The 26,771-nt window shown below is 36.6% G+C and overlaps 1 protein-coding gene and 1 long non-coding RNA gene across 8 annotated transcripts in view; one reads left to right on the top strand and one right to left on the bottom strand.

The window, feature by feature from the left end:
- Positions 1 to 26,771, top strand: part of RSF1 (remodeling and spacing factor 1) — a 140,689-nt gene that overhangs the window by 81,574 nt on the left and 32,344 nt on the right. For all 6 annotated transcript variants that reach the window (XM_037523030.2, XM_054699563.1, XM_054699562.1 and 3 more), the window contains 2 exons: positions 20,037 to 21,793; positions 23,420 to 23,626. In XM_037523030.2, coding sequence (XP_037378927.2) covers positions 20,037 to 21,793; positions 23,420 to 23,626 — 1,964 coding nt within the window. The remainder of the gene's footprint in view (positions 1 to 20,036; positions 21,794 to 23,419; positions 23,627 to 26,771) is intronic.
- The window catches only part of LOC129146610 (uncharacterized), a 47,960-nt gene continuing 38,677 nt past the window's right edge, over positions 17,489 to 26,771 (bottom strand). For both annotated transcript variants that reach the window (XR_008553512.1, XR_008553513.1), the window contains 3 exons: positions 19,322 to 19,368; positions 18,020 to 18,199; positions 17,489 to 17,588 (listed from right to left, as the gene is read on the bottom strand). This is a non-coding gene — a long non-coding RNA (uncharacterized LOC129146610). The remainder of the gene's footprint in view (positions 17,589 to 18,019; positions 18,200 to 19,321; positions 19,369 to 26,771) is intronic.

Here is a 26,771-nt window from a genome sequence, read left to right as displayed (position 1 = left end):
GTTTTACAGATGAGCAAATTGGGATATTTATAAACTTGCTCCAAGTTGTATATAAAGTGTCAGAGCCTAGATTTGAACCCTGAACCTTGTAAAGCCTGTGTTCCTTAACTACCTAAATCTATAATTCTCAAACTTTAATATTCATGATCTTCATTTGGTGACCTTTTCTAAATACAGAAACTGATTGACTAGTTCTTGCATGGTGTTGATCCACCATTTTCACAAGGACCTTGATACTGCTGCTACTGCTGGTCAAAGACCCACACTTTGAATAGAAATGGTATAGAGGCAGTCTTCTCTTGACCTTGGAAACTAATACAGCAGAGACTTTGATACAAGTGTTTTTTACAATATTCATCACAGAATGCTGATGTTGTAACACTCATCACAATCAAGAGAAAGTATGTGGCGGAGGACATGGCTCTAAAGATTAGAAGAGGAGTGGCAAGATATTTCATCTTTGGTTTTTTCCTTTTCTGTTTCTCTTTCTGTAACAGCAGAATATTTCTCATTCGTTAATTCGGCAAATACAGAACTGTGTCTGACACGATTTTAGGCATGGGGTTCAGGAAACAAAGCATACACAAATTCCTGCTTTTGTGAAGCTTATATGATAGGGACTTACAAATAACTAACATCTGGGTAGGGGAACGGGGAGCACCTGGGACGGTAGTAGCGGATTGTGGGTGCTTTGGTAGTGGGTGCTTTGGTAGGTGTGGCCACCCCTGAGGGGAGTAATTCTATATTGTCAGAATATAACAAAGATGTAAAACAGTGGTGGTTCTTCACTAATATATTGTGTGTGTGTGTGTGTATAACATATATTCCAGTTACTAGATTCCAAGGACTTTTTTTGGAGCTTTATATTTATTAGGTCATCTAATCTTCACACACTCCCTATTATATATTACATTATGTTTACTTTTTATTTTTTTCAGATCAGATTAATGAAAGGAGGGGAAGTTTCAGTAATTTTCTTGGGGTCATACAGCCTGTTTGCAGTATAAACACAAACCAAATGCAGACAGTATTTCTCCAGAGTCTGTATACATTGATGTTGTGTTTGCACATAATTTGTGGGAGTAGATAGTTTTATTCAGCTCCCAAAGCCCTGACTTCTCCATCATGGCAAGACCAAAGAAACATATTTCTGGTTCATTGTACTCATTGCACTTACACATAAACAAATGTTTTGGGTGGGGAGTAAAGTGTGGAGAGGTAGAGCTGGAAATAACCTTGGCTATAACCTAGAAAATGTACTTAAGAGTAGTAAAGCAAAATGTGACAAATATTAACAATTGTATGGTTGGGTGTTTGGAACTCAGACATCAAGAGGAAAAATAAGAAAGAAAAAAACAACCAGTCTCATTCTTGAAGTTAAAATAGATTTGTTTTTAATAATTAATTTGATTGTCATATCTAACCTTAGTAAAATTATTTTTTTGTATGGGTGCCAAGAAGAAATGCATTACATAAAAGTGGGGAAAACTGCCCAGAAAATCTAAAGCAGCATCATATGACCTAAAAAATTCACTTATTGAATAGTGAAATTGGTTTTTCTTTCAAAGATCATTAGAATTGCCTTCTGAAAAAGTCTAAATTTCTTGGACTGGGATTTAGAATCTCACAGTTTGGTCTCAACTTATTTTCCTAGTGTTCTTGTCTACTGTTTTCTATGTGATCATGGTTTACAGTTATCTGGAAGCCTTTTATTATCTCCATATGCCTTGGGCTATTCTTCTGTGTCATTATCATGCTCTTATTTCCCTGAAGTACTTGAACCATAGGCAAATCAGTGTTTCTCTAATGAATGAACTACTGAATAACACTATGTTTCTGTACTATGAGATTTGATCATCTGGAGTGTCCATCAGGAACCTTCTTAGGTTTGACCAAGCAGATTCACAAGGTTACTACTGACCACATAAGGCATCGATATGATGATTAGAGTAGGATAGAAATCACAGCTTGCTAATAGCAATATTCATTGTTGCATCGATTTAGCAGATCATGTATCCATGCAGGAGCTATTTTCTTCCACGTGACAACTTCAGGAGCCAAGTATATGGGATTCACACTGACTGGGTGCAGGGATCACCTTGTCTTGAAAGCCTCGTGTTCCATAGAAGCCATTATCTCTTATAATAAATTCTGTAGGCATATGCTCCAGAGTTTTCTTGCCCAAAAACAAAGAATCACTGTATTCATCCTAAGTATGCATCTCCATCATGCATTTTAAAATTCTTTCAGTCCAGTTGCAGTTTATGACTTAGTGGTCATTAACATCATAAGCACTATTACCTAGTCACCTACCTAGTTGACATTTTACTCTTCTTAGTTTACCCATGGGATTAAAACCTAACCAGTCAGGAGTCTCCCTGGTGGCGTAAGGGTTAAGTATTAGCGCTGTTATCACTACTGCCAGAGTTCGATCCCCAGCCAGGGAGCTAACTCATTGTGGTACAGCAGACCTCTCCTGTCTCGTCTGAACCCCTTAGCAGTATATTTCAATAGATTTGCCCATTCTCGTGCAGGGGAGCGCGTCCCCGGCACCGGCATTTTGCAGCAGGGACCTTTCTTGCTGGAGACTGTGTGAACCCAGCAGAAGGCTCACTGAGGAGACAGAGGTTAATCTGGGAGGCTTGCCCACGCCGGGCACCTTCTAGCCTGCAGTTCCAGCCCCGAGGGGAGCAGCACCCACCTTGGGGCAGACCTGGCGTGCAGGGGAGCGCGTTCCCGCATCGCCATTTTGCAGCAGGGACCTTTCTTGCTGGAGACTGTGTGAACCCAGCAGAAGGCTCACCGAGGAGACAGGTAAGCTGGGAGGCTTGCCCATGCCGGGCGCCTTCTAGCCTGCAGTTCCAGCCCAGAGGGGAGCAGCACCCACCGCTGGGGCAGACCGGGCGTGCAGGGGAGCGCGTCCCCTGCACCGGCATTTTGCAGCAGGGACCTTTCTTGCTGGAGACTGTGTGAACCCAGCAGAAGGCTCACCGAGGAGACAGAGCAGGGACCTTTCTTTGCTGGAGACTTGTGAACCCAGCAGAAGTTCCCCAGAGGAGCCAGTGGTGAGCTGGGAAGGTCGCCCAAGATGCCGGCCAGTACCAGCAACACAGTGTCACAAGGAATACGGCAAATTAGAAAACAGGCAGTAGGGAGTAGAAAAACCACATGCAACCCAGCAACTCCTCAGAAAAAAAGCACACCGCAAAAAGAAAACCATCTACCAGATTGCAACGACAGTAACTTGGAAGAACTTCTGAGCCTTCCAGATAGAGAATTTAAAATTGCTGTGATTAAAAAACTGACAGAAGTCATAAAGGAAAACAATGATAAGGGGAAAATGATTAATGACCAGAAGAATGAAATTGAGTCCCTAAAGAGGGAAGTAAAAGAAATGCAGGAGATCAAAGAATTAATGGAGACGCTAAAGAACTCTGGGAAAAGCAATGAAAGCAGAATAGATGAAATGGAAGAACGAATAAGTACTCTTGAAGACACAGAAATAAAAAGAACTAAAACAGAAAAGGAAGGAGAAGTACGAAGGAAAAAGACCGAAGAAAGACTTCGGGAACTATCTGACTCCATGAGGAAAGGAAATATAAGAGTTAATAGGAATCCCAGAAGGAGAGGAGAGAGATGTAGGAACAGAGAAAATATTCATGGATATAATTGAAGAGAACTTCCCAAACGCGAAGAAGGATCTGAAAATTGATATACAAGAAGCAAGAAGAACACCAAACTTCCATGACGAAAGGAAAAATACAGCAAGACACATAATAGTAAAGCTCCCAAGAATCCAAGACAAGGAAAAAATTATGAAACTAACAAGAGGGAAGAAACAGATAACATTCAAAGGGAAACCAATCAGACTGACATCAGACTTCTCTGAAGAAACACTACGGGCAAGGAGAGAGTGGAGGGACATAGTCAACAGACTCCAAGAAAACAGATGCCAACCAAGAATACTCTATCCCGCAAAGCTCTCCTTCCTCTTTGAAGAAAGAATATGGACCTTCCCAGACAAACAGAAACTCCAGAATTTTATTACGACTAAACCCCCACTCCAAAAAATACTACAAGGAGTCCTAAAGCCAGAACCTCAGAGGGACGAATAACAACAAAAGAAGGCCAAAGAAAGTTATTAAAAGAATAAATAAATAAAATCAAAGGAAAGACAAACACAATGGCAAATACAGATGCTAACATATCAATACTAACTCTAAATGTAAATGGACTAAACTCTCCAATAAAAAGACAAAGAGTTGCAGGCTGGATTAAGAAACAAAACCCAACCTTTTGCTGTCTCCAGGAAACACATTTAGCTGCAAAAGATAAAAGTAGACTCAAAGTTAAAGGATGGAAAACAATTCTACAAGCAAATGGACCAAAAAACAAGGCAGGAACAGCTATACTCATATCAGATAAAACAGATTTCAAACTTAAAAAGATAAAAAGAGACCCCAGTGGTCATTACATTATGATCAAGGGGACAATACTTCAAGAAGAAATAACACTCATTAACATATATTCACCAAACGAAGGAGCACCAAAATATATCAGACAACTATTGGCATCTCTGAAAACAGACATCAGAGAAAACACATACGTAGTGGGAGACTTCAACACACCACTATCAACAATGGATAGATCAACAAGACAAAAAATAAGTAAAGACACTAAAGCTCTAAATAAGGATCTAGAGTGCTTGGGCTTAACAGACATATATAGAACACTAAACCCAAAAAAATCTGAGTATACATTTTTCTCAAGTGCACACGGATCATTCTCTAGGATCGATCATATACTGGGGCACAAGACAAACATCAACAGATACACCAAGATTGAAATCATACCAACCATCTTTTCTGACCATGAAGGTATCAAACTAGAAATAAACCATAAAAAGAAGGCAAGGTACTCTCCTACCTCGTGGAGATTGAAACCCACACTACTGGAAGTCCACTGGACTAACGAGGAGATAAAAGAAGAAATTAAAAAATTCTTTGAATTGAATGACAAGGAGGACACCAATTTCCTAAATGTATGGGATGCAGCAAAAGCAGTAATAAGAGGAAAATATATAGCAATAGATGCTCACATCAAGAAACAAAAAAGAACTCAAAGAAACAACCTAATCTCGAAGCTCAAAGATCTAGAAAAAGAACAACAAAAAAACCCCAAAACCAGTAGAAGAAAAGAAATAATAAAAACCAAAGCAGAAATAAATGAAATCGAAACTAAAAAAACAATCCAAAAGATCCATGAAACCAAGAGCTGGTTCTTCGAAAAAATAAATAAAATAGATAAACCCCTAGCCAGGCTCAAGGGCAAAAAGGGAGAAAGCACAAATAAATAGGATAATAAATGAAAGAGGAGAAATCACAACGGACACAGCAGAAATCAAAAGAATAATTAATAACTACTATGAACAGTTATATGGAAACAAGTTCAACAATCTAGAGGAGATGGACAAATTCCTACAACTCTACAATCACCCAAAGCTAGATAAAGAAGAAATAGAACACCTAAACAGACCAATTACAATTAGCGAAATTGAAATGGTAATCAAAAACCTCCCCAAAAACAAAAGCCCAGGACCTGATGGATTTACAAATGAATTCTACCAAACATTCAGAGACGAATTGGTGCCTATCCTTCACAAACTCTTCCAAAAAATTGAGAAGGAAGGTATAATACCTAACACGTTCTATGAAGCCAACATTACACTAATACCAAAACTGAACAAGGACAACACAAAAAAAGAAAACTATAGCCAATCTCCCTAATGAACACTGATGCAAAAATCCTCAATAAAATTTTAGCTACCAGAATCCAACAGTGTATCCATAAGGTAATTCACCACGACCAAGTAGGATTGATTCCAGGGACACAAGGATGGTTTAACATTCGAAAATCAATCAACGTTATCCAACACATCAACAAAAAGAAATATAAAAACCATATGATAATATCAATAGATGCTGAGAAAGCTTTCGACAAAGTGCAACACCCATTCATGATAAAAGCCCTTGAAATTCTTGGGATACAAGGAACGTACCTCAACATCATAAAGGCCATATATGACAAGCCAACAGCCAGTATCATTCTCAATGGTGAAAAGCTGAAAGCAATTCCATTGAGATCTGGAACAAGACAAGGATGTCCACTTTCACCACTGCTTTTCAATATAATACTGGAAGTCCTAGCCAGAGCAATAAGACAAGAGAAAGACATCCAAGGAATCCAAATAGGAAAAGAAGAAGTCAAACTATCACTCTTTGCAGATGATATGATAATATACATAGAGAACCCCAAAAACTCCACAGAAAAATTAATTCAACTCATCAATCAGTTCAGTAAAGTGGCAGGATACAAAATCAACACGCAAAAGTCAGTAGCCTTCCTATATACAAACAATAAATCTGAAGAAGAAAAAATAAAAAAAAACATCCCTTTTATTATTGAAACAAAAAAAATCAAATATTTGGGAATAAATCTAACAAAAGAGGTAAAGGACCTATACAAAGAAAACTATAAAACACTGTTAAAAGAAATAGAAGAAGACACAAATGGAAAAACATCCCCTGCTCATGGATTGGGAGAATAAACATTATTAAAATGGCCATCCTACCAAAAGCAATATACAGATTCAATGCTATTCCAATCAAAATTTCAATGTCATTCTTCAAAGAAATAGAACAATTATTGATGAAATTCATATGGAATCACAAAAAACCCCGAATAGCCAAAGCTCTCCTGAAAAAAAAAGAAGGGAATGGAGGCATCACACTCCCAGACTTCAAACTCTACTACAAAGCCATAATCATCAAAACTGCATGGTATTGGAACAAGAACAGACATACAGACCAATGGAATCTAATAGAAAATCCAGAAATAAACCCACAGATTTATGGTCAACTAATATTTGACAAAGGAGCAAAGACTATGCATTGGAGCAAAGAAAGTTTGTTCAATAAATGGTGCTGGGAAAACTGGGTCGCTACATGCAAAAGAATGAAGCTTGACCACTACCTCACACCATATACAAAAATCAACTCAAAATGGATTAAAGAACTAGACATAAGACCTGAAACCATAAAATACATAGGAGGAAATATAGGCGAAACACTACGTGATTTGCATATCAAAGACATCTTTACAGACACATCACCCAAAGCAGTGATAGTGAAGGCAAAGATCAACAGCTGGGACTACATCAAATTAAAGAGCTTCTGCACAGCAAAAGAGACAATAACAAAAACAAAGAGAAACCCCACCAACTGGGAGAACATTTTTGCACACAACACTAATGATAAAGGACCTATCACAAAAATCTGCAAAGAGCTGATGAGACTCAACAACAACAAAGAAAATAATCCAGTCAAAAAATGGACAGAGGAGCTAAAAAGAAACTTCTCTGAAGAGGAAATGCGAATGGCCAACAGGCATATGAAAAAATGTTCAACATCACTTGCAAATCAGGGAAATGCAAATCAAAACTACCATGAGATACCATCTTACACCAGTGAGAATGGCACATATTAAAAAAAACTAGCAACAACAAATGTTGGCGAGGTTGTGGAGAAAAAGGAACTCTTCTGCACTGTTGGTGGGAGTGCAAACTGGTCCAACCACTATGGAGAGCTGTGTGGAGATTTCTGGACCTACTAAACATAGAGCTTCCACAGGATCCAGCAATTCCACTCCTAGGCATTTACCCAAAGAACACAGAAACATCAATTCCAAAGAACACCTGCACCCCTATGTTTATAGCAGCACTATTTACAATAGCTAAGCTTTGGAAACAGCCCAAATGCCCAAAAATAGATGACTGGATCAAGAAAATGCGGTACATATACACCATGGAATATTACTCAGCATTCAAAAAAGATAAACACATGCAATTTGCAGCAACATGGATGGCGCTGGAAGGGATCATGCTCAGTGAAATAAGCCAAAAAGAAAAAGAAAAATACCGGATGGTCTCACTCATAGCAGGAATCTAGAATACTTAAATAAGGGACCAGGAAAATGAATAACTATAAGAAAGTGAAAATCAAAATCAACAAAAACTATGAACCAGAGACACTTTTTGGGGGGTGGGGGGCGGGAGAGGAGGGATTGGGGTCAGAATGGGGGGATTGCAAATGTATGAGGAATATAAAAATAAAATTTATTAATTAAAAAAAAAAAGATTTGCCCATTCTGCCTCCACTCTGTCTCTGGTGAATCCTTTTCTTACCCCTGCACCTCTGGCCTACACCCCAGTTCTTCTATACATAAAATGAATATAAATCTTAAAAAATCTGAAGAATGAGCCTCCTTTAAAAAAAAAAAACAAAAAACAACCTGTCAAATTCTCAGGAGAAGGATAAAACTTTCTTAGCCTTGTGGCTGGCTTAGTTATGGCATGGTGCTAGGAAACCTCTTTTGAGTAAAAATAACATTTTAATGTCATTCAGGGAACTATCTTTACCTCATCAGTTAATATTTTCCCAAAGATTCAGTTTATCAGGTTGCAATACAATTGAAACACTTTGGATATCGCCATTTTATAAGTTGATTTACTCATTTTTTCATAAAATTGGTCTTACTGGAAATGTGATAGGTAAGGAATAATTTGACTCAGTTTTTTACTTTGTAATTGTGTATCCAGAAGTGGCTTTGATAGCCTCAATTCTGAATAGGTACTCTGACTTCAACTTCAGAGAAAAAAATAGTTTACTAAAACTAAACATTAGTTAAAATTAATATTGTTTAAATGGCTTTTTTTTTTTTTTTAGAGGCATGTTTTATTTATTTATTTTGTTTGTTTGTTTGTTTTGTTTATACATGCACTGGGTACAGTCAGAAGCGCGGGAGGGTGAGAGAATTCACCAGAGCCAGAGTGGGGAGCAGAGCAGGCAGAAGGACTGAAGTACACTGCTGAGGGGAGCAGCGGGCGGCAGGAGAGGTCTGCGCGCCATGTGGGACCCTCCCCCGGTGACTGGGGAGCAGCCGGGGATTGAACCGGCGCCGCAGAGGCCGCGGGCAGCTTCGCAACCCAGCGCTCAACCGCTGCGCCACCGGGGAGGCCCTGTTTAAATGGCTTTTTAAATTAATTTTGATAAAGTGGACCGAAGACCTACAGGATAAATTACTAAGCCAAAGTTTGATAATATAGTACTGAAAACTAAATAATGATGGCATCAATTACAAGCGTTGTGTCAATATCCTGAGAATAGATGCCCTATATGCAAACTATTTTTCAAAATTCTGTCAGTGTTTGAATATACCTGCATTCATCAACATCAAGTGTACATAGAAGTATTTTAAATGATTCAAGACTGTATATTCTGTGTAGTATGCCCAAACCCCCCCCCCCAATTATGTAGTTTCTGATTTTTTTTTTAAAGATTTTTTAATTTATTTTATACAAGAACTGGGGTATACAAGCATAGTCATGGAACGGTGAGAGGATTCACCACAGACAGAGTGGGGAGCAGAACAGGCAGCTGGACTGAAAACGCTGCTGAGAGGAGCAGTGGGCGAGCAAGGAGAGGTCTGCTGCACCATGTGGGTATCTCTCTGGCCAGCCGGGAATCACACGTGTGCTGCAGAGGCTGCAGACAGCTTCACAGCACTGCACTCAACCCGCTGCGCCACCAGGGAGACCTGTAGTTTCTGATTCTAAGTCAGAAGAATAACTATTCCAAGCAATAGTGAATTATGAAATGAAATGTAAAAAGTGGGTTTTGTTTTTTTCAATTTAAAACATAATTTTTGATTTTCTCCACATGCCTGTTGCATTTAGTAAAGAGAGAATTTAATTGTAGTTCTGGCATTTTGTTTTCCTTACCCTTGGCCCACTTTATTCATTTATATTATCTGCCTGGTCCTATAGTCATTAATTTGTAACCCTTCTATAGAAGATGAGTGCCAATTGATATGGCTGCCAAAATATTTTATAATGTGGGGGTTTAATATAGAAATTTGTGGCCTGGCTACAAAACATCTCTGTATGAACACAAAAGAATTATTTTTGTTACCATGTTGTATTGTTTTATTCCAAACAAGTATAGCGATATCAGTTACAGGTATTACTGTAACCTTGTCATGATACTTAGTTTCCTTTGTGGGAATCAAAGAAAATGTACTGTTTTTATCATCACTTTTGTTCCTTTCAAATAACAAAGATAAAGGCCAGAAAATACACTGAAGTTTGCAGTTCTTTTGTTTTTATACCTTGAACACTGGAACATAAATCATCCTATGTGAAAGATCTGTGCTGATTTAGATGGGAGGGAGGGAAAGAAGCAGTGGTAAAGCAAAAAAAAAAAAAAAATTATGATCAAAGAAACTGTTAAAGTCTTTCTGATTTTGTTGTGATTTGAATAAGAAGGAGAAATTTTTAAGTTATCTTTCATGATTTTTAGAAAATTGCAGTGGCCTAGTTTTGAATTTCTACAAACAACCCCCCCCCAAAGGAACATATTGGTGGCAAAAATTTAAAACTATAGACAGTATCTCAAACCATTAAGTAAAGGAGCTGAAGTTCTCTAGAGGGGCCTTATGAATTCTCAAACCTCTCCAGCAAAAGCTCCCTTTCAGAACAAACCTCCACACCTAGTTTTGTCCAAACTTTGCCCAAAATTTGAGTGGAATGCAAGTTATAAATAGGACAGAGACCAAAAAGTTCAAGTAAAAGTAGGGGGATAAGTAGAGTTAGGTGATATTATAAAGCAAATCTCTTTAATTTTTAACATCTCTCAAAAATAACAGATGGGGAGCTGTAGGGCTATGAAATTAGAAAAACTATATAACATAATAATAAGCAACTAGAAAGAATCAAGTTCAAATCTCACAGACCTGTAAGAACAAAAGAGAGTAAGCAGAATAACATCACTACAGAGAATGAAAGCATATCTGAAATGAAATGAAAGCAAAACAGTCCCACAAATATATGAAAACTGTTAGTAGGTGGTAGAACTCAAGAAAGAATTAAAAATCTGAAGAAATATTTGAGTTAACAAACATAAGAATCGGTATCCTTAAAAATACAGCAAATGGAAATTTATTTATTTATAAATCATAGAAGTAAAGAAAAGAGATCACAATTTAGGAGCAGATGACATATATTGAAGATAGACAAAAAAGATTCAACAGATAGTTCACAAAAAATGAAAACCAAAGCAAGAAAACAAACAAAAAACACTATCTTAAAATAAAAATAGATGTGAGGCCACACACTGAAAAAACAGATACCTTTGAAAATTGACCCAAAATAACCAGTATCAGGAACATATTCTAGTAAAATTACTGCACTTTGAAGAAAGTGCAGTAACCATACACAACGTCCAGTGACATATAAATGAAAGAAAAGCAGGCTGCCATCATTCTGTTTGACAGCACTGTATACCAGAAGAAAATGCTATAATGTATGTAAGGGAGAAAAAAATTAAGCCAGGGATTTTATATCTAGTCAAACTGCCTGTCAGATAAAGACTACAAGTATATTTTATCAGTATATAAGGTATATATTCCCATGAGTCTTTTTTATAGTTTTCTAATGAGTGAGTGTCATATAATAAAGCGACTAACAAAACGTCAGTGATGGGTAATACAAAAATATATAGAAATATGTATATTTTCTACCTAAGAATATTGTTACTTTTAGATTTTTGTCTCTAGATTTTGATATCAAAATATTCTCCAATAAAGGGAACTCTAGTGCTTCCTAGAAATAAGAATGATTCCAAGGGTGGCTGCGGAAAATACAAAACGAGCCTGGAACATCTTGAAATGTCAAAGACATGCTCATAAAGAAATTTGGCATATCAATGGGATAGAGATGCTAGCCAGAAGGAATTTCCAATGGCAAAAGCAGAAACTGTTTTAGCAGCACAAATGTATTGTGATTAATAGATTTTAAACCACAGAATAAAATAAATTCCATTAATTTCTACTGATATAAATACATAATTGAGTAAATAAATGAAGGTGAGGAGACTGCTCTGTTCTGCAGGTGATTATCAGTGAATTAGCAGAGAAGGAATGAGAGAAATCACCATTAGAGAATACACGGAAATAATTGTTGCAGACAGGATCCCTGATAGATACTAAGATTAGTAGGTGAAAATGTGTAGAGAATATCAGGATAATTTTAAACTATCTCCCCAAAGATATCTACCTATTACAGGATATTAAATGGTAACTTTCTAACAGAATCACTAGTTGGTACCACTTTAACCAAATCATCATGGTACTGATACTAAGTACCTTCTTTCATAGTGCACAGCATCTTATGGAATTTTCATCTAATATATATTCCTTTAATCTTGAGAAAACATCAAACCCAAATTAAGAAGTATTCTGCAAAATAATCCTCAAGCTCAGAAGAGATATTGAAGGGTCACTGATAGGAAAGACAAAGGAAATAGAAGAACAAAATAAGACATTGTGAGAAAACGGGTAAAATTTAAAAAAAATCTGTTCAATAGTATTTTTCCAATGTTAATTTCCCGCTTTTGATAATTTCCCAAAGTTGTTAACTTTGGTTGAGGTTGTACTTAACAGGCTGAAGCTGTACTTAAAGGCCTTGAATAATTTTTGTAACATGTCTGTATAGCTCATATTTTTTCAAATTAAAAGGTATATGAATATTGGGTTAGCATTAATTATGTATTTACATGTAACTTAATCTGAAAGAAGGATGGAAAGAATTTAACAGTCTTTAGTGGCTCTGTGCTTTGAGGATGAAGCTATAATAAGACAATTCAAATGGAAAAAGAATGGGCCAAGTACATACAAAAACTTTAAAATCACACTGGTGATGATGTCAGTATTGTTATTCTGAAAATGTTTCTTGTATAACATGAGAAAAAAAGTATTTTAATTGTATCGTCTTTGGTGTCCTTGACAACCAAGATTCTCTGCGTGGGAAGAGGAAATAAGATAGAAAAGACGGAACTGTTAGTTTGAATTAATGAGTTACTTCTGTTGTTAAAAATTATGTGTGTCTCTGTTTTTAACTGTCCACTGAAAGGACTTAAGACACAATGACCAACCCATAACAGTGAGCATCCTTAGTGTTCAAATTGTGATCTTAAAATGTTTTCCACAAAACTAAACACAGGCTTCTTGGGGAAATGGCTGGTTCAAATTCTGGAGTACATTGAGGCAAAAATCATTTTGTCATTCCAGATAGAATAGAAGCTATCTAAGACATGTCAAAAATACTCAAGAGCCAACTTAAAAGAGGTTTCTGCTGCCAAAGATAAGACAGTTTAAGCATCCATAAGGATGATAACTACAGTAAATTAAGACATCAAATATGTTTTTAAGTCCCTTTTATAATGATGAAGTTGGTTACCTTTGGAGAATGCCAGCTGGTTACCTTTCCAAATTATTTTGGAAACTTTAAAAATGAAGCATTAGGGGCCTCCCGGGTGGCGCAGCGGTTGAGCGCTGGGTTGTGAAGCTGCCCGCGGCCTCTGCGGCGCTGGTTCTATCCCCGGCTGCTCCCCGGCCCTGGAGGAGGGTCCCACATGGCTCGCAGACCTCTCCTGCCGCCCGCTGCTCCCCTCAGCAGTGTACTTCGGTCCTTCTGCCTGCTCTGCTCCCCGCTCTGGCTCTGGTGAATTCTCTCACCCTCCCGCACTTCTGACTGTACCCAGTGCATGTATAAACAAAACAAACAAACAAACAAACAAAAAATAAAAAATAAATTAAATATGCCTCTATTAAAAAAAAAAGAATGTTAAAAAAAAGTTAAAAATGAAGCATTAACCTACCTTTTCTATGTGATCTTTTTAATGATCTGTACTATTATATAGCAAAATAAATTGTAAAGCTTGTTTTTATAAAATTATTCCTACAGATCACTAGAAAAAGTGTAGAATGGGACTCTCATCATTTTGTAATCTCCTTAATGGAAGGTTTTATTTTTTGAGCACCAACCTATGTGAACATCATTAAGCAAGATAAAATCAGACATTAATGCCTCTTGATAGAACACACAGCTATCTAAGAAGTAACTTTGCTACGAAACTTGAATCTGAATCTGAGGAAGTCTTTATCAGAGTGACAATTTACAGACAGTACAGGGCCAAAGAACAAGGGAATACAGAAAACAAATCTAAAAATTATAGGACAAATGATACAGTGATATCGAACAAGTAAATTGCAAGAAAAATGATGGAAGGGATAACATTAAACTAAGGAGACCTGAAAAAGAAAATAATAAGCAGGTAAAACTAAATTATAAAGCAACATAATAAAGTGATTAATATAAAGACCAGGTCAATGGTTATTTTTGTTAGGGGGAGAATTATTAGGAAAATGTACAGTTAGGACTTTTAAGATAACTGGCAAGGTTCTATTTCCTGTTTTCCAACTATTAACTTAAGGTAACCATTTGTTTGGTGTGGCTTTATCCTGCTGAAAATATCAGGCTAATTTAAAAATTAATTTCAAAACATTTACTTAGTCAAAAAAGTAAAGATAATGGGAGGTGTGGGGAGAGGAGCTTTATTATTGTTTATTGAAAATTTTGTTTTTTTTATCTGAATAAAGTGGGATGGCCTCAAATAGCTTTTATTATTAATTACAATACTCCTAACTGTTTTTGTTTCTGCTTTGGTCCTCTTTCGGCTGTTGTTCATACTGCAGCCAATGAGATACCATTGAACCAAGTGAGGTGATGACATTAAGGCCCTTCCGGAGTAGACTGGAGGAGATGAGACCAAAACAGACAGGGAAGGTTTCACCTTAGCTTAAAATAGGCATCTCTTTTAATAAGAGTAGGTTTATATGTGTAGTAATGAGATTCAGCCCCATGACTTCTGTTTTCTCTGTGAAAACTGAAGCCAGACTTACCTGAATATGTGGATATTCAGAGAGTGGTTGGAGTCTAGTGAAGATTAACATAGCTGTTAGAGAAAATTGCTGAGGCGGCAAGTTTCATTGTCTCAAGGTTAGCTCATAATCATGACTTTATTGTAACACCAATTTTCTTCCATTTTGCATCCCTAGTACCTGATATAGAGCCCTGCCCATGGTAGGTACATTGTGCTTCTTTATTGTGAATTAAATTTCATTGTCAAAAATGCAGACTTCCTTAACAGAACTAATGAATATTATTGTGGGCAAGATTAACTTTGTATTGCTCTGTTATCATTTGTTCCCTAAACCTTTGCAAAACATAACTACAGTACATTAAGACATCAGGTTGATAAACTGAGAGGAGATAGTTCCATAGAAGTTTAGCAGTGCCGTTGAAAAATAGGTGTGTACATATTTAATATTAATGATAGGTCAGTGTGAATGCTAATAGTGTAACCAGCTGTCTTCAGTTTGCCAGGATTGTCTGTTTTACCACTGCAAGTGCCATGTACTAGAAAACCCCTAAGTTCTTGGAAGCCAGGATGTTTGGTCACCCTCTATTATGATTCCTTACAATTTGTTCGGTTATAAAGATAGTACATGTTCACTGTTGAAAACTTGGGGAAGTATAAAGCAAAAAGTTAAAGATTTATCTTGTAACTAAGAGGTTATACCACTATTAATCTGCTTTACAGTTGTTATTTAGACATGGTTGCTTGCTATTTATTAGAATTGATTATTTGATAAATGCAATTTTATAGTCTACTTTTTTTATACTTAACATCCTAACATGGGGGTTTTCCTATGTACTTAATTCTTTAAAAACTCCGGAGGAACAAAGGCTCCAAGCACTTGAGTGGTTGTTCTAGTGTACACTAAAACACTACCAGTATACAAACATTCTTTTTTACTATACTTTTAGAAGCTTTAGACATTATCACTACACAGAAACTTTGTTGATTGGTTTGATTAAAAATCTCATTGCTTTGAATTTTAATTTCTTTGATTACTAGTGGAATTTGAGCATTTCATCTCTGAATCATTTTATCAGGGCCCATTTTCATTTAGGATTTTTTTATATATATATTTTAAGTTGTCTCTTGAAGCGTATTTATTAATCCTTCAATGCAGTGTACCTAAGCATTTGTTAAATGTGTTATGTCCTTGCTCAAATCTTGTTATGTAAATTGGTGGTCAGATAAACATCAAACAATTTTAAATTATTGTTTTACAGTCTCCATAAAAAACCTTCCTGTTAATTCATCAGTGTTTAAACCTAACAGAGTTTATTCAGTTTAATCAGGAAATGTTTGTGTGTCTTACTGCTGGTAATCCATGATTCTTGCTCAAAGAATCTTTAGGATTCTAGGACAGACAGATAGATAAATACAAGTATTTATACATAAATACTTGTAAATCGGGTGGTGTTATTATGCACACCCATAAAAATCAGTATGCAAACACATGAAAAGGAATAGTTAATTTTTGTGGAAAAAGATTCATATAAAACTGTAATATAAAATAAGTTTGATTAGTTTGAATGATGTAAGATTTTGCCAATAATAATAATAATAATCACCAACATTGAGTGCTTACCCTGCTATAATCATTAACAGTTTTAGGAGATGGTTATGGGTATTTTAACTGGAAAAGTAAGGAATTGAGAAGAATATAATTTCTAGGAAGAGTTAACAGTGAAAATAAATGATGGCAGCTTTGAGAACACTGTATTTTCTGGAATAAAAGAAGGGTATAATAATAATAATATTCAAGTACTATGTAAAATACTTCACAAGCTTCAGTTGGAAAAAAAAAAACTCACACTAGTTCCTTGAAGTTGGTATTTTTAGTCCATTTTTAGGTAGTATAAAGTTTAAGAATCAGTTTAATGTGGAGGTGACATGAAATTATTAAGGTTTGTCTGACTCAAAATCTTCTTAACAGTTAAGGAAATAGTTCAAATAAACAGAAAATAATATAAAACACTTGAATATTGAACATTTTGATTTAGCAATTCTTAAAAGTTTGCTAAAGTTTATATTTTATTTAAAAAAAATGTTACAGAAACAGTTAATGTTTCACTTTCCCTTGTTTGCCATCCTGTTCCTCCTCCCTCCTTTGCAGGGTCAGCCACAATCCTATTAGCCATGCTTATACTTGTCTTTCATTTTACTCTAGGTATATATCGTCACATATCAATTATGTATTATTTTGCGCATTTTATAACTTTACTACAAATTTCATCACACTGTACCTGTCCTTTGGCAACTTGCTTTTTTCATTTGTCATTCTGTTTTTGAGATTTGCCTATGTTGATCCATGTAAAAGTTCTTTCATTTTATTTGCTTTGGAGTGCTTATTTACCCATTCCCCTATTTGAGGGATATTTAGGTTATTTCTCATTGCTTGCTTTTACAGCAAGCCTAAAATAAATATTCATGTACATGTTTTTGTGTAGCTGTTTGGAAGTGTACTTTCTACAAGAAGAATTATTGAGGGCCTCCCTGGTGGTGCAGCGGTTGAGCGCTGGGTTGCGAAGCTGCCGGCGGCCTCTGCGGTGCCGGTTCGATCCCCAGCTGCTCCCCGGCCACCGGAGGAGGGTCCCACATGGCGCGCAGACCTCTCCTGCCGCCCGCTGCTCCCCTCAGCAGTGTGCTTCGGTGCTTCTGCCTGCTCTGCTCCCCGCTCTGGCTCTGGTGAATTCTCTCACCCTCCTGCGCTTCTGACTGTACCCAGTGCATGTATAAACAAAACAAACAAATAAATAAATAAAACATGCCTCTATAAAAAAAATTGTTAAAAAAAAAGAATTATTGAGATACATAATATATTTCTTAAAGCTTTAGAGCAGATACTTTCAAATTGCTTTTTAATATGCTTATGGTAATATATACTCTTAACATAGGTATGTAAGATTTGAACTATCTGAACCACTCTATTTTTAAATTTCTCAAATCTTGGGAAGATTATGAAGAAAGTAAGCCTTATCAAAGATTAGTTACTCCCTCTATCATCCTAGAGATGACAAACCCAGAGTATATTAAGTAGGTAGATAAATTTTGGTGAGTACAGCAAAGGAGACATAGATGGGAAGCAAAAATAAAGGGAAAATATAGCAGGTAGGATTACAGCTCCATGAACCCATCAATTATCTTACCTGTCTGCCATTCCTAGAATGTGGGTGCAGACCCCAGAGAGAAAGAAGGGGAAAAGGCAAGAGGCATAAGTCAGCTGAATCTGGCAAATCTTCACCCAGTAGACTTCCTCGTGCATCTCATTGGGCAGAATTGGATCCCATGACTTCTGGTTGTAAGGACTATTGGGGGCAAGTGCTTTCCTGAACAAAATCAGAGTTCCATTAGTAAGAAAGAATAGAAATATAGACAATGGATAGGCAGCTAGCAACTGTTAATTTAAATAGATTCAATATTTTATTATATCGTGATCCTGCTTGGAATGGTTGGGAAAGCATATAATAGGTGATAGATAAATATTTATTGGGTAACTGAATCAATCAGCCTTAAAAATCTATAGTAATTTCTTGACTCCAGATTTGTAAAGAAATTTGCTGCATTTTGATTTTTGAAGTGGATTTTTCATCGAGTATTGCCACTTCAAATTTCATGTCTCAGTCATTTTAATCCTCTTTCACTTTTTACTTTTAACAAAACATGGGGAATTGATTATATAGCCAAGTTACTTTTAACCAATTATGTATGATTGTGCTTGAAGGTTTGTTTTCTATCGTGATGCTTCTATCTATCCTCTATATAGTTGTGGGAATACATACATATCATCTCAGGAAGCTCAAGTAATAATTGTTGTCATGTTTTTCTTTTAAAAAAAAAACTGAGCCAAACACAAAATTGCCATGAATTTAGCATTTTTAGATAGGAAAAATAAAAGCCAACTATGAATAATACTTGAAATCTCTTAGCCTAGCTTCTTTTCTTGTAGATGAAGCAATAATGACAGTTTGTGACATACTCAGAGTCGCATTACTAGCTGAATTAATTATTAGTGCACCAATGTTATTTTTTTTTTTTAATAATGTATTTATTCTTTTTTTTTTTTAAAGCTTTATTTATTTATTTATACAAGCACTGGGTACAGTCAGAAGAGCGGGAGGGTGAGAGAATTCACCAGAGCCAGAGCGGGGAACAGAGCAGGCAGAAGGACCGAAGTACACTGCTGAGGGGAGCAGCGGGCGGCAGGAGAGGTCTGCGCGCCATGTGAGACCCTCCTCCAGTGGCCGGGGAGCAGCCGGGGATCGAACCGGCGCTACAGGGGCTGCAGGCAGCTTCGCAACCCAGCGCTCAACTGCTGCGCCACCGGGGAGGCCCACCAATGTTATTTTTGATTTTACTTTGTTATGTTGTTACCCATATCAAAATCAGTTCAAAGAACTGAAGAGAATTTTTGCATTTACCACCCCTAGTTAAAAATGATGTCATTTTACCTTGAATCGGCCACAATGAGATCCTGAGATGCTTTCTGAACCAAAACCTATAGAAGAGTCAGCAAACTCTTAGTATTATGTTGAAATTATTTTTAAAGACAATAATCTATATTTTAATTGTTTGCCTAGATGTTATTGTAATTAGATTTCCTGATATACTAAATAGTCAAGTGACTGGGGATTTTTCTAAACCTGCTTTCTCAGTGGGAAAGGAAAGACATACACATTAGAAAATCATTGTCATCTCTTTAATTTTCTTAGCTGCATACACACACTAAACATAACCCAAGCGTTTCTTACTATCATGCTCATGTTACCACGGTGAAATGAAGTGCTCAATCGCTTGCAAATAACAGTTGTCAGTTTATAAAACAAATATGGTCTTTTAGGAATATTTCGTGTAGTATTTTTAGTTTCGTATTTTGAATCATCTCTTGAGCCTGAATAAATTATTTGAGCAGTATAAATATTGGCATCCTATTGAGAATATTGAAACTGAAAGTATAAAGCATAACCTTAACTCAAAAAGTCTTTTGATATCTAGAAGTTGTACTTCAGAGATTTGTAATTTTCTTCACTGTCAGATTCTACTTTTCATCAAGTGTCCAGGGAGAAAAGACACTTCTTTTAATAAACTTCAAATGGAAATATGTATGCCTTTTGTATTTTGTATTCTTGAATGCTTTTATTCATATAAACTTTTTCTGATTTTTAGAGGGACAGAAAGAAAATGAAAAGATGAAAAGTGAAGAACAGCCAGTAAATTCAGAAAATCGTTTTACACCCAATGCACCGGAAGAGACTACTGTGAAAATAGAAAAAGATGATGAAAAGGAACTTGTGAAACTTCCAGTTATAGTGAAGCTAGAAAAGCCTTTGGCAGAAAACGAAGACAGAAAGATTATCAAAGAAGAAAGTGATTCCTTCAAGGAAAATGTCAAACCCGCTAGAGTTGAAGTGAAGGAACATAGAGCAGATCCTAAAGATATGAAAGGTAGCTTGGAGAAACTAGAGCCAGAGAGACTAGAGTTTGGTGGCAATGTTAAATCTCAAGAAATTACTGAAAAGTCTACTGAAGAAACTGAGAAACTTAAAAATGACCAACAGGCCAAGATACCACTAAAAAAACGAGAAATTAAACTGAGTGATGATTTTGACAGCCCAGTCAAAGGACCCTTGTGTAAATCAGTTACTCCAACAAAAGAGTTTTTGAAAGATGAAATAAAGCAAGAGGAAGAGACTTGTAGAAGGATTTGTACAATCACGTCTTTGGGTCATGAAGGGAAACAACTGGTAAATGGAGAAGTTAGTGATGAAAAAATAACTCCAACTTTTAAGACAGAACAAATTGAGACAAAGTTTTATGATACAAAAGAAGATAGTTGCAGCCCTTCTAAGGACAAAAATGTCATTATGGAGGGAAATGGAACAGAATCCTTAAATTCTGTCATAACGAGTATAAAAATAGGTGACCTGGAGAAACAAGTGATCCCTAAAGGGAAAAATGCAGATAATTCAATATCAGTATTAGAGATGCAGTGTCAAAAAGGACAAATAGAGGAACCTGGTCCTCCCGAAATGGACACTTCTCATGAGATTTCTGAGGCTGCCGAGGATATGTCTTTAAAAGCTGCTTTATCTACCACTGAATCCTGTACTTTGAACATTGAAGAGAAATCTCCCAAAAGTAAAAAGGATAAACGCCCACCAGTCATAGAATGTCTTGAAAAGTTAGAGAAGTCCAGAAAGACATTCCTTGATGAAGACACACAAAGATTGAGTCCAATACCAGAGGAGGTTCCAAAAAGTACTCAAGAATCAGAAATGCCAGGCTCTCCTGAGGCGGTTGAACCTTCTTCACCTTCTAACATGACTGGCCATTGTGAGAAACTAGCCTCTGAAAAAGAAGTGGTTGAGAGTCAGAGCACAAGTTCCATTGATGGTCTGGAAAAAGGAGACCCAGAAATGTTAAAAGAAGATTCTGAACCCACAAAGGTAGAAATGGATAATCTGGACAATGCCCAGATCTCTGGCACAGATCCTTCTGAGGCAAAGGGTCCTATGCAAAAAAGCAAACTTAAATACAAGTTGGTTCCTGAGGGAGAAACCAGTGCCTCGGAAAACACAGAGATAACCTCTGAAAGGCAGAAAGAGGGCATCAAACTGACAATTAGGATATCTAGTCGGAAGAAGAAGCCAGATTCTTCTCCCAAAATTCTAGAAACAGAAACTAATAAACAAGAGAAAACAGAAAAGGAAGAAGAGAAAGTAAATGTAGGCCGTACTTTAAGGAGGTCTCCGAGAATTTCCAGACCCACAGCAAAAGTAGCTGAGATCAGAGATCAGAAAGCTGATAAAAAGAGAGTAGAAGGAGAAGATGAAGTGGAAGAAGAGTCAGCAGCTTTGCAAAAAACAGACAAAAAAGAGAATTTGAAAAAGTCAGAGAAGGATACAAACTCTAAAGTAAGCAAGGTAAAATTTCACCTGCTCTGCGTTGTAATTTTTATCAGAAATACTGTCAGTTATAGCTTTTTGCGTTTGTCTGAAACATAGTCATTCAAAGGTTCTTAAAAAAAGAAAAAAGATTATCTTCCTATACCTGAATACCTTTTTTCAGTGATTATACCTGGGTATGAAATTTCAGGCTATATAACCTCATCATATTTTTGACTTTATCACAGGCAAGTATAGGAATATATTCTCTATGTAAACTATTAAAGTAATCAGACTAGTGGGATTAAAAATGAGAAATCCCTATAAAATCTGTTAATACTTTGGGACACACCTCTTTCAAATTCTTTTTCTGTAAACATGTATTTTCATAATTATTTACCCATTCATTTAAAAAAAAGGGAATCAAATGTGTTAATTTTTCCATGAGTTTTTCACTTAAGAAAGTATCTCTAAAATCTTTCCATGACAGTAAATTCCATCTTTTTTGGTTATTAGTCGTCACATAGTATTCCATATTGTGGATGTGCCTCAGTTTATTTAACTACTCCCTTATTGATTGACATTTAGGTTGTTTCCAATTTTTCACTATTACAGGCAGTGCTGCATTGAAGATCCTTTTGGACATGAGTGAGTATTTCCTTAGAATAGACTCCTAGAATTGGAATTGTTGGGTCAAGGGGCATGTGTGTTTTAAGTTTTGGTAGCTATTTCCACATTGCCCTCCAAATAAAAGTCCCATGAATGTGCACTCACATACCAGTGTATGAGAGTGCCTGTTTTCCTCCAGTTTAATCATTAGTCTTAAAAATCAGAATGCTTTTTTCTGTGAACCTCTTAGGCAAAATCTTACACAAGTCTGACTAGTTTACGAAAGTTTGTTATAATTAAAAGTACTGTTTTAGCGTTTTTCTTTATTTAGGTGATCAGATTATTCTTAATTGTAAGTGATCCTTTGTTCCCTGAAATACTGAATTTTCAACTCTTTAAAGAACATTTCCTCTTCTATTGTTAGATTATTTTGTCTTTAATGGGAACTTACACTGTAGTAATTGAAGCAAGAATATTTTTTACATTTGTTGGGATTTTTATCTGTAGTTCTGATCCATAAAAAATTTTAAATTCATCTCTGATATGAGAATTTGAAATTTTGTATAATCCTATGTGAGAATCTAGTCAATGCTCTGCTATAGAGCCTTTAAGATGTACATGGCCTTTGACCCAGAATCCTCTTCGAGGAATTTATCCTAACTATAAAGTTATGTATAAAAATGTATACTTACTTGTATATATTGCTTACAAAAGTGAAAAAGTGGGAAACAACTGCCTAAATGTCTGTCTGGTACAGGGAATTAAATACAACTGTGTAATAACATATTTTACCATCATTTACAGTGATGTTAGTGTAATACTTTGTCAGTAGAGAAAATATAAAGCCGAATGTTCATCACAATCCCTAGCTCCCCCATAAAAGAAAGAAAAATATAATTGAAATATATGCCAAAATTCAATAGTAGGTATGGTATATCTGTTGATAAAGCAACTATAATTTTCCTTTTCTTTTTTGTATGTTCACCAAATACTCTACAGTGGACGTAATCAGAATTTTTTAAAACCTTATTGTATATATTTTTTTATTTTCCCAAGGTAAAACCCAAAGGCAAAGTTCGATGGACTGGTTCTCGAACACGTGGAAGGTGGAAATATTCCAGCAATGATGAAAGTGAAGGATCCGACAGTGAAAAATCATCTGCAGCTTCAGAAGAGGAGGAAGAAAAGGAAAGTGAAGAAGCCATTGCAGCAGATGATGATGAACCATGCAAAAAATGTGGCCTTCCAAACCATCCTGAACTAGTATGTACTGGTCTACATGAACATTGTTTATATAGCAGAATGCTGTGGTTGCCAGTAGCAGCCTAAATCTGGTTTGATCATGATAAGGCTTTTTCTTGTTTTTTAATGCTGAAGAGACCATGTGTGTAAAATAACCTTAATTTCTCTTTCTCAAATACCCAATTCTTGCTTTCATTCTACCTAGTTTATATATTGATACTTTCTCTGCTGCATAAGAATATACTCTCAGTCTTTCTCACAAGTCAGTGAGTTTATTCAAATAGTTCTGTTCTTTTTCTTTAAACTTTTCTTCATTTTGTTAATTATAATGGTATTTCTAAAATGCTAGCTTTAAGTAAATATAGCCTGAAGATCCTGTTGCCTTTTGTTAAAAATATACAAGTTAAGTAGTCATCTACTACGACTTTAAACTTTAAAAATTAGACAGTTGTAAAAAAAAAAAAATTTAAGAAGATACGTTCTTAGACCATATAGTCAGAAGGAATAGCAATAGATTTATATGGAACTTTCTTTCCTAGGAAGTAATTATTTGAAAGTGACCACACACACACACACACACACACACACACACAAACACACACACACACACCCCATTCATAAGAACTTTCTAAAGAACCTTCCTTAGAACATGCTATTAAAGAACATCTTTGTTTTTAATTTTGCAGAGAGCTGGGGTGTAGGCCAGAGGTGGTGAGAGGATCCACCAGAGACAGAGTAGGGAGCAGAACAGGCAGAATTACTGAAATACACTGCTAAGGGGAGCAGCAGGTGAGACAGGAGAGGTCTGCTGCACCATATGTGGGTTAGTTCCCTGGCTGGGGATCAAACTCAGGCCTTAGTGGTGATAGTGCTGAGACTTACACCCTAGGCCACCAGGGAGACTCCAAAGAACATTCTTGTTATGCCCAATTCTGTGCAATTATTCTGTTCTGATGAAGAGGTTTGACTTTAATGGCAAGCTCCAACTTTTAAGAAAGAAATATGTTCCAACTATTTAGAAAGAAATATGTTTCCATAATGGGTAGAATTGTGTGGAGCAGAAACTTTCTGAGATCCTCTAAAGTTTGTAGAAGTCACCTAAGGTGGTTTTTCAAAACTTTTCCTAGATAGTAATGAGGTGTGATGGGAAAGTCACAGGGCCAGACAGACTTGGATGTAGATCGTACTTCTACCACTTATGAGGTGCTTTCTTCTTTGTATCTTGATAACCTTTTTATAAAAGGAGAACAGTATCACATACTTCTTCTGAGGGTTATTTTTATTAAGTTATATGAAGTTCTGCTTAGCATAGTTCTTGACATCTGTTACGTACTAGGTTATGTTTCTGGTTTACTTATTCTTTATGTTAAAATCACATCTGGAAACAAAATTCATCAGTGCAGTTTATCATATCCCAGGAGTTATAAGGGTATAAAAGATGTAACTTAAAAACAGAGGATGACTTTAGCTTAGAGAAAAATAGATGTTAAAATTATGCTGAGAAGACCACGCTAAGCTTTTTTTTTTTTTTTTTTTTTAAAGATTTATTAATTTATTTATTTATACAAGCACTGGGTACAGTCAGAAGCACAGGAGGATGAGAGAATTCACCAGAGCCAGAGCGGGGAACAGAACAGGCAGACCGACGAAATACACTGCTGAGGGGAGCAGCGGGCGCGGCAGGAGAGGTCTGTCGCGCCATGTGGGACCCTCACCGGTGGCCAGGGATTGAACTGGCGCTGCAGAGGCTGCAGGCAGCTTCGCAGCCCAGTGCTTAACCGCTGCACCACCGGGGAGGCCCTCTAAGCATTTTTTTTTTAAGGTTCTCTCAGTTTCCTTTAATTCAGATTTTTCTTTTTTTTTTTTTAAATTTTACTTCTATATTCCCCATACAATTACAACCCCCTTATTTTGACCCCATCCCCTCCTTTCCCCGCGCTCCCCCCCCAATAGTGTGTCTCTGGTTCATAGTTGTTTGTTAATTTTGATTTTCACTTTCTTATAGTTATTCATTTTCCTGGTCCCTTATTTAAGTTTTCTAGATTCCTGCTATGAGTGAGACCATCCGGTATTTTTCTTTTTCTTTCTGACTTATTTCGCTGAGCATGATCCCTTCCAGCGCCATCCATGTTGCTGCAAATTGCATGTGTTTATCTTTTTTGAATGCTGAGTAATATTTCATGGTGTATATGTACCACATCTTCTTGTGATCCAGTCATCTATTGTTGGGCATTTGGGTTGTTTCCAAAGCTTAGCTATTGTAAATAGTGCTGCTATAAACATAGGGGTGTAGGTGCTCTTTGGAATTAATGTTTCTGTGTCCTTTGGGTAAATACCTAGGAGTGGAGTTGCTGGATCATGTGGAAGCTCTATCTTTAGTGGGTTGAGGAATCTCCACACAGCTTTCCATAGTGGTTGGACCAGTTTGCACTCTAAGCATTTTTTTTTTTTAAGATTTATTTATTTATGTATATAAGCATAAGCACTGGGTACAGTCAGAAACACGGGAGGGTGAGAGAATTCACCAGAGCCAGAGTGGGGAGCACAGCAGGCAGACTGACGAAGTACACTGCTGAGGGGAGCAGCGGGCAGCAGGAGAGGTCTGCGCGCCATGTGGGACCCCCACCCGGCAGCCAGGAAGCACACCGGCACTGCAGAGGCTGCGGGCAGCTTTGCAACCCAGCACTCAACCGCTGTGCCACCGGGGAGGCCCACTCTAAGCATTTTTAAGATCACCAGGCTATGAAAGTTAGGTCAAGAATTTTGAGTGGAGACAGGCTAAGGTAAGATTTGAAGTAGTCTTTTTGCCCTCTAAATCAAGGAAAAATGAATTTTTGTCTTCTTTTCAACTACCATTTTCTAATGTCTTTTTAAACTAAGAGTTTATTTTAACTGAGGCAGCAGTATACGTCAATGATAAATTTGTATAAGAAATAAGAAATTGAAGTGAGCAGACATGACAGAGGAGATGAGAAAATTGTATCATTGGAACATAGAGAGGATTATTTTTTACTTGGTTATTTTGATAACTGTTCTGACATCCCCATTGCTAGTTACTAGTACAAAGAGAATGACATTGGAAACTGAGGATCCCAAATATGGTGGATTTCTCATGGCACATGCTTAAGGATAATTGTCAAATCAAAATATTTAGCAACTGTTATGT

Source organism: Talpa occidentalis, unplaced genomic scaffold (assembly GCF_014898055.3).
Source record: "Talpa occidentalis isolate TD23 unplaced genomic scaffold, MPIMG_talOcc4v2.1 talOcc4.3, whole genome shotgun sequence".
In the NCBI taxonomy this organism is placed as follows: Eukaryota; Metazoa; Chordata; class Mammalia; order Eulipotyphla; family Talpidae; genus Talpa; species Talpa occidentalis.
Note: the sequence above shows the minus strand (reverse complement) of the source record. Positions and strands in the feature narration are given on the sequence as shown.